At 38.5% G+C, this 16736-nt stretch overlaps 2 protein-coding genes across 2 annotated transcripts in view; both read left to right on the top strand.

Annotated features, from left to right (window-relative positions):
* Positions 1–16736, top strand: part of LOC143122144 (NACHT, LRR and PYD domains-containing protein 3-like) — a 235363-nt gene that overhangs the window by 33620 nt on the left and 185007 nt on the right. The window lies entirely within an intron of this gene.
* LOC143117242 (NACHT, LRR and PYD domains-containing protein 12-like) overlaps positions 1–16736 on the top strand; it is a 30135-nt gene that overhangs the window by 6879 nt on the left and 6520 nt on the right. The window contains exons 6-10 of the mRNA XM_076278838.1: positions 5905–6075; positions 8193–8363; positions 11339–11509; positions 11982–12152; positions 16282–16452. Of these exons, the coding sequence (XP_076134953.1) occupies positions 5905–6075; positions 8193–8363; positions 11339–11509; positions 11982–12152; positions 16282–16452 (855 nt within the window). The remainder of the gene's footprint in view (positions 1–5904; positions 6076–8192; positions 8364–11338; positions 11510–11981; positions 12153–16281; positions 16453–16736) is intronic.

Genomic DNA, 16736 nt, shown 5'->3' with positions numbered 1-16736 from the left:
AAAGTAAGTAAAACTGTAGGCTTTTGAGCACAGGGCAGACCTAAATCATAGCGATAACTCCAAGAATTAAAGGAAGTGTTCATGCACCTACCTAACAGTCTGCCTCTCCAAACGCAGAAACGAAGCGCAATCATGCCATTACGTTAAGACAAAAATATTCATATTTTGCTGTAATCCAATGACACGAAAAAGAGTAATCCACAGCGATCAGTATAGGCCTAGATGCACAAAAAGGGTCATGGTGTATCTAGCCAGGCACGTCACATTCACCAGCCAGTTCCAACGAGGCTTCGCCACTTTGCTGTTTAAACAAAGTGGAATAAAAATTCCAAATCTACACACAACGCAAAATCAATTAGTAAGCTGACAGGACATTGATATGCATGGCATTTAGGCAACCTTTATTGCAACGTTGGCACGGCAAGATGTCTATACTAGTGCAACAGTAATTTTTGATTTTTGCGTCCTGCATGCCTCGTCAGGTTGGCCGTAATGTCACGTTTGATGTGAAGGATCGCAAGAGAAGAAAACCTGGCTGCTCCCATCATAGACCGCAGCCCGTTTCTTATATTGTTGTTTAGTGTTATTTAAATTATTTTTAAAATATCTGGTCATGCCAGACGTATTTCACTAATGCAGTGTTTTTCAACCTTTTTTGTGCCACGGCACACTTTTGACACTTAAAATGTCCCACGGCACACTAACATCCTGTGTGAAGAAAAAATAAACATACTATAGCCTAAAATTTCAAATAATACACAGATGGCCTTATTATGGCTTCTATGCAAGACCTGCTCAATAAAACAAGCGCCCTCTGTCATTTGTAGGTGACTATATCTAATTGAATTGTTGTTTTGAACTGGATATGTGATGATTCCTGTGAATTCTGGAAATTCACAATGAGAGCATGTGGTTATAAATTCTTTGATGCAACAGTTGCTTTTCTGGACCAGTGAGTGCAAGGGCGTAGGTTTGGTCTGAGCTTTGGTGGGGACACTACCCACTATTTCCCCCCCCAAAAAAAGGAAAAGCCACTCAACTCTTTCACCAGCCACTATAGATATATAAAATGATTAAAATGTGCTACTGTCCAACTACCCATGCTTAAAATGTGCTACTGTCCAACTTGATATACTGTGTAGCACATAATCTGATTTTAATATGTATACATATGTAGGCTATATTTAACATTTATTTTCTATTTGGTCTGTTATGAAATCATGCATTGACCCATTTAAGCACAGCTCAGTTTTAAGAAACTTAAATACATGCATGCTTAGCATTTTGTGAAAAGAATCATTAAGGCTACATTGACAACTCTTAACCATAAGCTGCCTGTATATTCTCTAATAGGCCTATTTACAGATATCTAGGCGATGTAAGCACAGCTAAGTTTTAAGAAATGCTTAAAGCCGAAAGACCATGTTGAATTTTTCTATAATTTATTTCAAAACCGGATTACTCTGGAACAGCTAACTATACACGGGAATGCTTTACACCTTTGTGTTCGGTAAGGTCTGCTGTTTATTCTGATATATGGGTTGTCATGTGTTGCGTGAAGAGTGTGTAGGCCTACGATATTCCACTGAGACGAATGGATGTGGAGATGGGCAAAGAGAATAATTATTAAATCTCTTGAAGTTAATTTTTCTCGCGAACTGTTTATCACAGCAAATAGTGGCTATAGCACCGTTTAAAAGCTGAGAAAAGGCTCTTTCATGTGTGATGAGTAGCCTACTCGAGGAGTTCAACAGAGAAGAATGGATGAATTTGGACGCACTTCATATGCCTTGTAGTGAAGTGAAGCTGAAGCGCAGCGTCTCCTGCGGCTCAGTTATTATAGGTAACTTCAAATCAGCGCGATTTACCCTTATAGGCTACTGCACATTACACGATCTGTACGAGATGATCCGCAGCAAAGTGAGAAAAGTATTTAACTCTTTGTAGGGCATGTGAGCGCTTTCCCCCCCACTTCAACCTGAATATTGGTGGGGACATTTCAGTCGTAATCTGACATTGGTGTGGACACGTCCTTCGGTCCCCACGCAAATCTACGCCCCTGAGTGAGTGACATTTGGGTAATTTTCTGTGGCACACCTGATGATCTCTCACGGCACACTAGTGTGCCGCGGCACAGTGGTTGAAAAACACTGAGTTAGAGTAACATGTATTTGTGGAAGAACTTGGGATAGGCCTATCAAAAACGCAAAACAAGGCAACAGAAAACTGAGTGGGAGAACAGCGACATGTAACCAGTTTCTCCCCAAAGGTATGCTATATTTAGGCTATTAACAAACTTATAATAAGAATAATTTATCATAGCCTATTGTGCATTTGGTGTGACTTAAACCGCCTGTAGACATTATGCTAGAATATGAATTTTTTTTTTTTTTTTAATGATCTACGAATATGCGTGCTGCACATCTAGGCATTACAGTTTATTTTATTTAATTCAACAAAGTGGTAGGTATTCAAAAAACATTGGCAAAACACAACTGTAAGAGCAGCAGACATACACTAGGCCTACATACAGTATCACAATAAGCCCTTTTCAAATTAAAAGTCCCCATAAAGGCAGAAGGCCTCTTCATTCTTAAAAAATATAATTAAATGAAAATAATTATAAAATAATTATATAAAAAAAAAGAATATAACATGTAAATAGATAATTTACATGTTTTATGCCAAGGGGTTATTTGCAGTGACTTGCCTACAGACTAGAGGTAAAACATAGGCCTGACAGTGTTGCTTATAAGAGAAGGTTTGTAAGATTTATTTTTTTCCTACCCTCAGTAAATATCATGTTAAGGTTAGTTTAACAGGTGTGACCTTTACAGTATTCAAAGCTTGCTCAAGAGCTAGGCTTACTTCCTTGATGTAATCTGTGATGAGATCAAACTCAACCTGTGTAGGTTTTTATAGGCTGTATTGTAATATGCTATCAATATATTATAATATACTTTTAGTCACTGTATCAATTAGTTTCCACAAAATTCACCAGAAGTCATCATTTGAGGGGTCATTTTTCAAAATTTCCATCATGGGAGAACATGCCGCCAAACCCTCCAAGCATTTTGGAGGCCCAAAAATATTTCATGACATGGGGCCCAAATTTTCCAGCAGCACCCAATCAATAATTACTTTTGTCAAATGTGACCACTTATCTTTGAATGTCATACCTTGACTGTGTGTGTGTGTGTGTGTACTGTGTATGGTAGTAGGCCTATTTGGAAGAAAGTCCAAGTTTTTTTAGTCCCAGTCTGTCCCTGCATCATCGTAATCAGGAGAAATAGCCCTTTAAAATGGTACATAATTTTTAATAAGTTTGAGTGTTACTTTTCCCCTTATGTCCATTGTAGATAATGTGTATGAAAGATAGACAATGTTGTGTGCTCCTCAGAAAAAAAAAACAGAATCAATTTATCACCTTTGGTTCAGAAGTTATGATCAATTTACTCATAACAAAGAGACAACGATAGGGAGAGAGAGAGACTGAGAGGTCAGCCTAAGCTTCCCCAAACACCCTCATAGAAGAAAAACAGAGCAAAATAGACCGAGCTGAGAAGCATCTCCTCTTTTATCATTCATCCGGGCAACCCCCGAATCAACAGGATCTTTGTTGTCTGAGAGCTGTGGGTGTAGTGTAGGTGTGATACCTGCAAATCTCACACTTATAATAATCTCACACTATTTCTCAGTCCCCAACTATGCACAAATACATTAGACTGTTGCCCATACAAGTATTAATTTAAGACCAAACATTAATATGTTATTCACAACATACATTTACAGAGATTTCAGAGGTAACCATCACTGTATGATAATTAGTTTGGCCTGGCACCCTGTGTAGTTAGGAATGTCCTTTGTTTGGAATGGGGGTAGCCATGTGGCAGACCTTTGCAGCTTTTTCTCAAATATTGGCAAGATAAAATGTTATTAGTGTCAACTATTCAACAGTGACATGGTTGTACTGTGTCAAAACATGAAAAGTGTATGTTATTACGTGCTTGTCCATCTGTAAAGTGTGTTATAACGTGCTTGTCCATCTGTAAAGTGTGTTATAACGTGCTTGTCCATCTGTAAAGTGTGTTCTAACGTGCTTGTCCATCTGTAAAGTGTGTTCTAACGTGCTTGTCCATCTGTAAAGTGTGTTCTAACGTGCTTGTCCATCTGTAAAGTGTGTTATAACGTGCTTGTCCATCTGTAAAGTGTGTTATAACGTGCTTGTCCATCTGTAAAGTGTGTTCTAACGTGCTTGTCCATCTGTAAAGTGTGTTATAACGTGCTTGTCCATCTGTAAAGTGTGTTATAACGTGCTTGTCCATCTGTAAAGTGTGTTTTCCACTGCTGCTGCTCCAGGTTTTTAACCGTGATTAACATGAGTTTGAAAACGCTCCCTCCCCTTCCGCTATGTAGCCATATGGAAGCCCAGCTACTAAATCAAAATTATGAGATTTTAAATCAAAATTATGAGATTTAAAGTTGTAATTATGAGATATAAACTCGTAATTATGAGAGTTAAAGTCATAATTGTGAGATTTAAAGACGTAATTATGAGATGTAAAGTCGTAATTATGAGATTTAAAGTCGTAACTATTTCTCATAATTAAGAGATAAAGTAAACATTTTGAGATTATTAACCCAGGAAGTAAGCCCAAAAGGTCATGAGCTTGCTGTTCTGCTCAGTTTAGCTAGTTGACGGGCTCTGGTTGTAGCAGTTTGCACACTGTAGCCTAATAGTTTATTTCAGCAATGTCTTTAGAGGTATAATCAACAGGGACTCCTTCGTAACGACTTTAAATCTCAAAATTGTGACTTTATTTCTCATAATTAAGAGATATAAAGTCACAATTTCTAGATTATTAACCCAGGAAGTAGGCTAAAGGTCACGTTGTGTCAGACTCGGAAAAGGAATGCTAGACATGTCAGTATAAGAGTCAGAGCAAGCAATGCCATTCTAGGCCTACGTGCTGTAGCCTAAACTAGATAAATGAACTTGCTCACATTCTAAATGATTGTCTTTCTAGCGATCCTTTTCTGCACCATGGGCGGTAACTTTCCTAATTTTCCCATAATGAACTGGCTCCATGAGGCTGGATAGCTTTTGCAGTTCTAATGTCAATGATGCTACTCGGTTGCATGTTGCTTTGAAGTCACATAGCACAACACATTATTATTATATGCATGTAATCAAAACGGGTTGGACTCAAATAGATGCTTCAAAGAATAATTATTCTGAATTTAATGGATACAACATATTTGATAATCAGATAGACCAAACAGCCAGATCATTCAAATAGGATGATGTCTGATAGGCTCTAGCTACATTTCTAACGAGCAGGTGACCAGCATGGAAAAGCTGGATGAATATGCCTCTGTCGAGTGTCAACCGTAGCCTACAGAAGCAAAGCCTAAAAGAAACCACCTGTGGTGGTGATGTCCATAAAGCGAAGGAGTGCCTGTTGATTATACCTCTAAAGACATTGCTGAAATAAACTATTAAGCTACAGTAGCCTAACAGTTTTATGTCTAAACTACTACTTAAACTGAGCAGAACAGCAACAGCTCATGACCTTTTGGGTTTACTTCCTGGGTTAATAATCACAAAATTTCGGCTTTATATCTCTTAATTATGACTTTAAATCTCATGCAACTTTAACTCATCACACCAACTCCTACAGATGGAGGTATCAGCACCTGTTTTTTTGTGAACTTGAAAGGATATGTGTAACGTTTTGTAGAATTATACACCGTGTCACATTCTGGAGTTCAGCTTCTGTCTATCAGACTGTAATTCCCACTGCATACTGCAGACCTAAACATTGGTGATACTCATTTTTACATTTAGTATCCAAACACCTTGCATAGTATTTTGTCATATAATATTGTCAAACTCTTTTGCAGACTTGCTGATTGTAAGATCACACATAATTCTTGTGAGATTGTGGTGCCAGTTCTGCAGTCAACAAACGCCCTCATAAAGCTGGACTTGGGTGAAAATGACCTGGGGGATTCTGGAGTTAAGCTTCTCTCTAAGGGACTATCTAGTCCCTACTGCAAACTGCAGACATTAAGGTTTGTGCAGACCATGCATTTCCTGATATAATTTTGTATTTGTTTGTGTACTTAATCTTTCTTGTTAATAATATATGTCATATCATGACAGGTTTTTTTTCTTTGAAGCAGGTGGGATGTATGGCAGAGAATAGCCAAAATGTGAAGCCGAGCAAACAGAAGTTTTATTTCAGAGCAGTCTTTAAGTAATAGTCCAATGCAAAACATTCAATCCAACTCAAAAGATTTCTGGGTAGCAAACTAAATATACCTTCACAAACTCCAGAAAATTAGGTTTTACAACATCGGTCTCCCTCTACAAACATCCATGTTCCTCTGTGCTCTTCCATGTGCCATGTTCCTCCGACTCTTCCAATCCCCGGAGTTGGGAGAATTCCCAGTGGATAGGTATTGTTTTGTGGTCAGCATATGTGAGCTTAGAAACAGGCATGATATGTTGTTGAGAGTGATTGTCATTGTCATTGAGAGTGGCTTACAGAGCCTTACAGAAAGTTTTAGATGGATGGTCGCGACATCCATTTAGTTGCCCTGGACTACCCTCCTAAAATAGGAATAGTCCCAATAAATACCTTGAAGCCATCCTTAATCAATTAGAGTCGGAACACAGCTGCCACTCAAAAATGTCCTGCGTACTTGTGGCCCGACTTCATAGAATAAAAGCCTACACTGCTAGAGCAAACTTGAAATAAAAAATGTTTCATAGGCTATGTTTATTCAGTTGTCATTATAACATATTGTATATAGTATATATACTCTTTTGATCCCGTGAGGGAAATTCGTGAATTAGTGAAACACACACAGCACACAGTGTACACACAGTGAGGTGAAGCACACACTAATCCCAACGCAGTGAGCTGCCTGCATCAACAGCGGCGCGCTGGGAGCAGTGAGGGGTTAGGTGCCTTGCTCAAGGGCACTTCAGCCGTGCCTACTGGTCGGGGTTCAAACCGGAAACCCTCCGGTTACAGGTCCGAAGTGCTAACCAGTAGGTCACGGCTGCCCCCAATATGTTGTGCAATACAAGCTTATTTAATGTTATTTATTAACTAACTAACTAACTAATTAATTCATGTATCATATTTTCCACTGGATATTATATTTTTTCTGCCAAACAACTACATGTGAATCTGACCAATTTCCGGCTGTAACTGGCAGTAAACTCTGCTGCCTTCTTATTATCATAGCATGTACCAAGCCAGTACCAGAGACAACAAGGCAAATGTGTGTGTCATGGTGTGCATGTAAATGATCTCTGCACTGTTGGTGAAAGGGTCTTTTTATTTTTTTTATTTTTTGCTATCCTTATACGGGCAGTATGACACCGTCAAACTATAACCTTCGTAATTTCCCCCATTCATTCTGTATGATGAGTCGTAACAGTACACTTGTAATACCTTTTTTGTCCACTGGTGGTTGTTTTGGCGCTTTTTCGAGCCATTGAAAACTGAATGAAATGTAGTCCTGCCTGCAAACAATGTAAGATATAGATTAGTAAGATAATAGGCCTATGCTGATTGCATCAGTGATCAAAGTATTCTAAAATTTGTTTTAATAGTCCTAACTATATTCAAGTCATATTTCTGGGACTTTCAATTATTTGTAGGATATTGCTTGTTCACAACTTGTTAGCTGTGTATGCAAAGACAGTTCAACATTTTGAATAAAATATACTTTTGGGAATGCTTTAAAGACTTTTTGTTAGTATCATTTCATTTAAGCTATTTCCATGTTGAAATACTTTTTATTGATATGGCATGATGGCAATATAAAATAAACACTGCTTACAATAGTGTTACATTGCAATAGCCTATGATTAAATGTAATGGATTAATATTCAAGGTAGACTGCTGTCAGCACTATTACAGTTACTGACATACTCCGAGTCTCTGGCCCTCTCTTATAGCCAGGTATAGTGAGCTGGCCCTCTGAAGAAAAAGTTTGGGGGACCACTGGTGTAGACAGTATATCTTCTATGTCTTCAGAGAATTGCTTTAAAAAACTTAAACTGTTTATACCGTGTTGTTAGTTGCTTTCGTTAAAAATGTGTCAGCCAAATGTATGTAATGTAATGTAATCTTCCATTTATTCTTATGTTATCTTTTGTTGTGTTCTTGCAGGCTTGCTGACTGTAAACTCACAGATAAATCTTATGAGATGGTGGCTTCAGTTTTACAGTCATCAAACTCCCTGCTACAGCTGAACTTGAGTGACAATGACCTGGGGGATTTTGGAGTTCAGCTCCTCTCTAAGGGACTGTCCAGTTCCAATTGCAAAATACACACATTAAGGTGGGTGCAGACATGTCTTTGTAGTCTTAGGTCATGTCCACACAAAGACAGTTTTTGTTAAAACGGCAAAGTTTTTATCGTTTTGGCCTTGCTTCCACATGACCACGGCATTTTAGGTGACCAAAAATGATATGTTTTGAAAAGGGGTTCCAGGTTTTTTTTTTTTTAATTCCGATTTGCACTTGCTTTGTGAACAGCAAACGGCACTGTCGATGACGACATCGCCCCAGCCATTACCTCTGACCCTTAAACCCAGCTGCACTCGACCTGGCAGTCATTACAGTATTGCCTGGTAATACTAGGTTTGATACACGACATTAGCCTACCTAGGATAACACTCAGTAAACACCACAAACTACTGCTGTGCAGTTCCAATATCTTATCATCACTGGTGAACAGTGTTTTCCCTAGGCTATGTGTTTTCCCGATGCATTCTACTGTCAGTGACTGACATGAGATAACTAGTCAGGTTATTAGGGCAGTTCCATTTTAGTTTAAATGAATTTGTGCATAGTGCTGGTGTCATTCATTTCTTTTACATGTCTCACAACATAAATAAATGCATTCATAGTCTAGTGATGTCAGAAATGAACCTGTCTAGGTCTCTTAGAAACCATGTTACATAGATGCGCACTCAATGTGGATGCACGATTTGATGCATGGCAAAAACTATTGACTGTTAGTAGCAAAGGTAAATGGCTTTATAGCAATTTATTACAAATGTGGCGATGAAACACAACTTGGGAAATAACGTTTAGTATGCACTTGAGGTGATGGTGTAGGCTACAGCTAATGTGAATCGCAGACTATAACCAAAGAAAGCAAAAGAGATGATTTGTACCTCCGTTCACCAAATAAAGGACTAGCCTGCACCCTTCAAAAACCGTGAAAATGAACTTAGTTTAACAGTTAAATTAAAAACTCAGTTTAAATTTATCACGCAACTGCTTTGAAGAATGCACGACTGTATAATACTGTAAAATAGGGAGAGTGATTTTTTTTAAATTTATTTGAAGCTCAGCACCGCCAGGCGCCACATACAGGCCTGGCATATGCACTACAGTGTTTTCGCTCGTTTTCATCTCTTTGTGCAGACGCAAGACTTTTTTTACCAATGTCGATAAAGGTGTGAAAGCGGTAAGACATGTGTAGACATAGCCTTAGAATAAGTCCACTCTTCTGAATCTATTTTGATACAGATTTTTGGAATAATGATAATGTCCTTAGGTTTTTTTATTCAGTCATTCAAACATTATTGGATGAAGTGTTGCTTTTTTCAGGCTATGTTTTCAATGGTAACCCATTGTCAGTCAATTGTGAAAGTAATTAACTGTGTATAACTGTTTTGTCGTTGACCATTGGCGCTGCCAGCCATAATTCTATACACACTGTGCGTACATTTTTTATCATTCATTCATTATTAGGCCTACAACAATAAAAACAGCTTGTGTAATATGTCGATTGAAACATGCTTCGCGAATAAACGATAGCCTGTTTGGGGCTAAAAGAGTGGACTTCTCAGCATAAGGATACATTTAGAAGATGATGATTGGTGTAAACCTTGTCAAGACATGATGAGCAATTCTGGTGCTTAAAAACGTGACGTTCCATTCGCCTTATTCACCCGGAGGCCAGAACGAGGCTACATGGTACACTTGCCATTACACCTCAGTCCAGCAGATGGTGGTGGTAATGCACTCCGTTTGCAAACTGCCAAAAGAAAAAGCTCACCGACAAAGAGGGGTTCGCTGGCCTGTTCTTCTTCTTCTTTAGTAAGTTTTTTTGGCTGGTGCCTGGCCACACGACATCTTCATGAAAATGTACCACATAAGACATACATATAATGAAAGTGCAAGGTGTAGTGATAGATGTTGATTTTTACTTGATGCTGCATTTAGATTTCCTGACACATTAACGATTCATACAGTATGTTTCAGCAGGCAAATAGTCCTATTCTTTAATTTATGCAGTTTGTTATGCTTTTATGTTAAAAAGAATGCATGACAAATATTAACCTTCCAGATGATAGAGCAGACATAACATTTTAAATGAGTAATTTTATATCATGGGTTTCCCCTAGAAATTTATCCAGCAGCAGTGCTGTTATGTGCAGGAAGCTGTTACCAAGCCACACTACAGGGATCTGGGGACATGGCCCCTCAAAAGAAATGTAGAATAGTTTAACATTTAAATGCATCAATCTGCTGCACTTAAATTCAGAGGTAGATGGAAATATTTCTGTGTCCGCCTCCTTGTTGTCCCTGTCAGGGTTGCCATGGTTGTGGACACCTCAAGGCAAGGCAAGGCAAGGCAAGATACAATATACCATTGAAGAGAAGGTGGGAATAGAGCAATATCAGTATAGACTGAGATTTAAGATTTAAATATAAATATAGTGCAAGACAGTTCAGTGCAATTGTATTGTATTTTGTAATTGTAAGATTGAATTATACATGAGGTAGATGAGCAGAACAGTGTTGATTGACTTTGTTCAGTGTAATGGTGGGTGTTATTTCTGAGCGTTCAACAGAGTGACTGCTTGGGGGAAGAAGCTGTCTTTGTGTCGGCTGGTTTTGGCGAGCTGTGCCCTGTATCACCTACCAGTGGAAGGAGGTTGAACAGGATGTGAGGGGTCTGCAGAGATTTTTGCTGCCCTTTTCCTGACCCTGGACCAATTAAGAAATAGGAAAAAATAGTGTGGGTTACATTTCAGCAGTCCATGAAATTATGCAGAAGCGGTCACCTGCAGCTAGTTAATCTAACTAATATAAAGGCCACATACTATATCTTCCTTTTTCAAAACTATCTGGGCCACCCATATCTGGGAAAGGCTATAATGTGATTTGTGCATATGTATTTTTTTTCTTCATATTTTTGCAGTAATGTTGCTCCGAAGCAGGGCCGTGCAGACGAACATTAAACGAAAGGGATAATCGTCTCTGTAATATTTGATCTTTTCTCATGTTGTTATGTAGACTTACTGACTGCAAACTCTCAGAGAAGTCCTGTGCAATTGTGGCTACTGTTCTACAGTCACCAAACTCCCTGATAGAGCTAGACCTGAGTCACAATGACCTGAGAGATTCTGGAGTTCATCTTCTCTCTAAGGGACTGTCTAGTTCCCACTGCAAACTACAGACATTAAGGTTGGTGTAAGGCCATGCATTTCCTGATATTGTTTTATATTTGTTTGCTTCCTCAATTGTTGTTCTTAGTAATACATTATAGTGACAGTGAAACAATAATATATGCAAGTCGTTCAGCTGAAGAATTGATATGACATTACAGATAAACGTCAGCCATCATAGTATTTACAGATAAGCCGGTACCAGTCAACAAGGGCAACATTGGCTGATGGTGATGTTAGAATATACATTGTTCAATGCACCCCTACAATTCAGCTACATCATACCTAGCACTACATTGTAGCAAAATCTATCAGGTGTGTGTGCGCGTGTGTGCTTACATGCGTGTGTGTGTGTGTGTGTTGTTTGTGTTGTTTGACCAGTGTACACATGAATGATTTCTGCACTGTTGGTGAAATGTCTCTTGATTGTGACTGTGTAAACACTATATCTTCCATTTATTCATGTTATCTTTTGTTGTGTTCTTATGGAGGCTTGCTGACTGTAAGCTCACAGATAAATTGTGTGAGATTGTGACATCAGTTCTACAGTCACCAAACTCCCTGCTACAGCTGAACTTCAGTAACAATGACCCGGGGGATTCTGGAGTGCAGCTTCTCTCTAAAGGACTATCAAGTTCCAACAGCATACTGCAGATATTAAGGTTGGAATAAGGCCATGCACTCATTTCCTGATATTTGTTTTATTTGTTTGTTTGTTTAATTAGGCAAATATTGGCAGACACCGTTGTTAGGACAATATGCCATTCATTACATCCCTACAACTTATCCACAGTACACATTACATCTTATTAAACCTTTTAGATTTGCGTGTGTGTGTGTGTGTGTGATCTATGTCATTACAGGAGAATAATGTCTCCTGATTATGATGACTATTGTTACGGCCGGCTCAGAGGCCGCAACATAAAATGGAGACGGAAATCAGAGTTTATCAAAAATAGAGAATTTTATTTCAATAAATAATAATTCGGATTAATGCCACATTCACACCAGATCCGTGGTGTGTATACCATTACAGCTGTGGCATGGTTGTGTGTGTGTGTGTGTGTGTGTGTGTGTGTGTGTGTGTGTGTGTTTGTGTGTGTGTGTGTGTCCATTTACGCCTAGAAGACAATGGGGTGTAAATGCTATTGGAGTTGGTGTCTCTGTCTATGTCTGTGTAAGAATAAGCAAAGTGTCTTGGACAGAGACGCATCAATGCTTTCTTCCTGACATGGAACCTGATAGGAAATGGTAAACCAAACTCAAAATAAAGATATTGAGAGATGAGAAAAGTAGAAATGTACTTACAAATGTAAATAAACTAATGTAACCCCTGTCATTATTGTTAAGCAACACTGTCATCACAACCACAACTAATATAATCCCTGTCATTGTTGTTATAAGCAACACTGTCGTCACAACCACAAATATATACATGCGCACAGTTAGGCGTGCCCACACACACACAAACATGCCTACCCAGCTGAGGATGATGGGAGATTACTCTCATCCTGTAGCACATCCTTGTCTTCCTTTTCACTCAGAAGCTACTTATCCAACATGTCCATGCCATTGTGGTCCTTGGGGTCATGTTTGCCAATTACCTGGAGCTCATCAGCAGTCGGCTGCTTCCACCCTAGTTGTGCATATTTCTCTCCCTCCATCTAAAATAACGCAAGCAAAAAACACAAGCCTGAGGTTGTTTAGTTTTATTATGGGCCTATCACTTCCACATAATCTTAATCACCACCAACCATAACTATTTTCACTAAAGGTATTCTCACTGGAGTTCTCACAGATTGCTTGGAGAGGTAACTTAGTGTCAGAGCTCACTAAGTGTCATTCCCTTGGCTACCATACAGAGAATACCAGCTAACTTACAAGCAAACATTGATTAATTAGGAAGGAGATATGACATAATACATCTAGACCAGTGTTTCTCAAAGTGTGGGGACCACTGGTGGTCCGCAAGCTATCCCAAGTGAAAAAAAAATATAGATTTTTTGTTTGTCATATTGAACCAACTTGTATGTAAATCCAAATAGTTCTGCAACACTGCCTATGTAAGCTATGCCAATTTAAATCATATGAATCCTCTGACACTATAAGCAAGGTGGAAAGACAATTAGCAAGGTGGTTCAGTGAGTAGGCCTATTGTGTCTATTAGCTAGGTGGTCCATGAGTTTTTTTTTTTTACTGGTTAAAGGGAAACTTGGCAGGATTTCCCCCTCTGCTGGAGAAATTGTGCATTATGCTATTTCAAACTGTGGAAAAAGGTAACAGATAAAGCTTTTGTTTACAAGCTAGCAAAACGGTTAGCATAAGTTTGGCAGACAATGTGGATGTTAGAAGGTAAGAAACACGATTTAAAACTAGTTTCTTGTTTCTCACTTATCTTTTCGGGACGGTAGTCTCAATGTTGCAAGGTTGGTTTTCCGCCTGGGGACGCTAGGGGCAGCGGGAAAAGTCACCATTTTCACCAGAACAGGTCATTTAACCATCCAAATGATTTCTAAACGGGTTTATTACGTTGAAATAGTTGCCAAGTTCCCCTTTAAATGGTCCTTGGTCTGAAAAAGTTTGAGAAACACTGATCTAGACAGTGTTCGTACATAACCCACCCAATATTTACGTCAGTCATTTGTGGTTGCTAGGTGTATGTATATATAGCCTACTTATGTACCTACCTATGTTATGTACTTATTAGGGCTGTCAATCGTTTAAAAAAATTATTCGAATTAATTACATACTCTGTGATTTATTAATCTAAATTAATCGCATATATAATTTTTGCTGTGAAGGTATTTTAAATATTTAAATTAAAATGAGTCATTGAATAATCAGCATTAGTGACAAAAGTTCAAAAACTCTTTTATTATTATTTTCACTGTTCAAAGAATGGCCATAATAATCTATGATATGACCTAATATTCTGAGGAAATTAATTTAAAAGTGCTTCGGCAAGAAGTTTTTTTTTTCACATACAAGGCATTTCAGGCCACAGATATAACCTAGGGGACACAATGAAAATAAATTAACACTCCCCTCAATGTCAACACTGAACTCTGGTGATATGCAAATTCCTTGCTGCAGACATTGCAGAGGACTTTACTTTAATCAACACTTTACTTTTATTAACACCATCAGGCCGTTTTTTGAAAGTAAATGTTCCAATCAATGATCTAGGCAGCACATTTTCTTCTCTCTTCTTCATTTTACAGTCTAATGGTTACTGACTAGAACGGCTCATGGTCAAAGGTCATACAGAATCGATTAATCTGCGTTATTTTTTTTTAATCAGTTATTTTTTCTCAAATTAATTAATCGAAATGAATCAGTTATTTTGACAGCCCTGGTAATTATATTATATTTTATTACTGTTCCTATACCTTTCCTCCTATCCTTTCCTCTCTTTCTTATCTGGCACGAGAGTCAGTTCGCCATGCTTACGTCACTGTTGGGATATATGCTGCAGCGCGCAGCCGTTGAAGTCATTTCTGAAATATTTCGACAAGAGTGAATCACTACCAGTAACTCTGCTGTGCCTCGTTTTGCTGTTGAGACTTTACGAAAAATCTTAAATCTTCTCGCCAGGTAGGCATCTGAACTCTTATTCCTTTACTTTCAGTACTTATTAAGTTCTTGGATTAATCAACTTAGCTGCTAAACTAGAAGGAGTTATTTAGAAAAACTGAAGAAAGGACGTTGGCGCTGCTAATGTTGACATTACAGCTCAACTTTTCTGTTAACGTTAACGTTAGTTAACCACAACGGTGTCGTTAACTTTAGACTGGTGAGAAATGTCTTCAATAAGTTAACGTTGCCTTTGTAATGGATGTAAGTTAGTCTACGTCCACTCGTAAATAAGTTTAAGATTATTTTTTTTATCATTTGCTTGAAGTTTTTGTTTTTAATGGCAGTGTGCGGTTCACCTCTGCATGGTGTCCAAAGTTAGTGATTCACATTCTAGTAGCAGGCATAGAAGCTAGTAGTAAATCACACCAAGTAACTGTAGTGTAGTCTGTAGGTCTGATGTGCCTCGTTATTTAATCTTCTCGCCAGGGTTTGAGTAGTTAGCTGGAGGGCAGCTGCTAGATCCGCTGATTTTACGTCTGGTGCCCAACGACCCTCCTGCTTTGCTCGAGTCTGTGGGGATCCAACGGCTGCTTTCGCCAACTGCTTGTGTGTCTGCAGCTCGAGCCCCGACTCTATTTGAACGATTTGGTGTTAACATTCCACTGTAACGGTTATTGCTTTGTTACCTTCGTCAAGCCCACGTCCAACTCCAATGTACTTTGCGCGGACTTTGCCAGTGTTTTCAAATGTTTGCCAAAACAAATTTGCAAATGTTCGCCTGCGAATTTCAACCAACGCACCTCTCGGTTCTCAATACAGACACACGGCTACAGAGAGGGAGGGGTTTTCCCTAATCCTAAAATGTATATGTAGATCTTCATAAACTCACATCACAGCACCTGAGCAACTAACCTCTTTGAGTTAGATAAAGAAAATAGATTAATAAGAATAAATAAAACAATAAATAAATATGCCAATTACAATTAATAATGAATAAAGAAATCATTATGAGACAAAATGGATGGCTTCAGCGACAACATCGATACTAAATCAGTGTAAGTGAATTAATTTACCAGCTGAACAGCCGCCAACCCGAGTATGGCGACAGTAGCGATCTGATCTGATGTTGTGTTCTTGATTTTTATTTATCAGGGCACTGTGTAAACACTACATCTTCCATTTATTCATGTTATCTTTTGTTGTGTTCTTATGCAGGCTTGCTGATTGTAAACTCACATATAAATCTTGTGAGATGGTGGCTTCAGTTCTACAGTCACCAAACTCCCTACAGCAACTGGACTTGAGTGACAATGACCTGGGGGATTCTGGAGCTCAGCTGCTCTCTAAGGGACTGTCCAGTTCCTACTGCAAAATACACACATTAAGGTTGGTGAAGACATATCTTTGTTTTAAAATTCCTCATTATTTAGAAGAACCATGACGATGTAAAAATAAACATCAACTGGTCAACCAAATGAAAAAGCAGCAATTAATATCCCACCTTGCTTATATCATTGTGCAGGTGTCATTCTACTTTTGAGCTTATTTGTGAGTCTTAATGTCTGTGAACTGATCAAATCTGTATCTATCATATTAGTTTATAATGAAGCAATATGGCACAAGTGAGAGTGGGGTTGGTAGCACATATCACCATGGCTTTTATTCGGCCT

The sequence above is a fragment of the Alosa pseudoharengus genome, unplaced genomic scaffold (assembly GCF_046254945.1).
Source record: "Alosa pseudoharengus isolate Yale_2024_CS ecotype anadromous, Long Island Sound unplaced genomic scaffold, YU_APseudo_1.1 YU_APseudo_1.1_scf_1, whole genome shotgun sequence".
Lineage (NCBI taxonomy): Eukaryota > Metazoa > Chordata > Actinopteri > Clupeiformes > Clupeidae > Alosa > Alosa pseudoharengus.
Note: the sequence above shows the minus strand (reverse complement) of the source record. Positions and strands in the feature narration are given on the sequence as shown.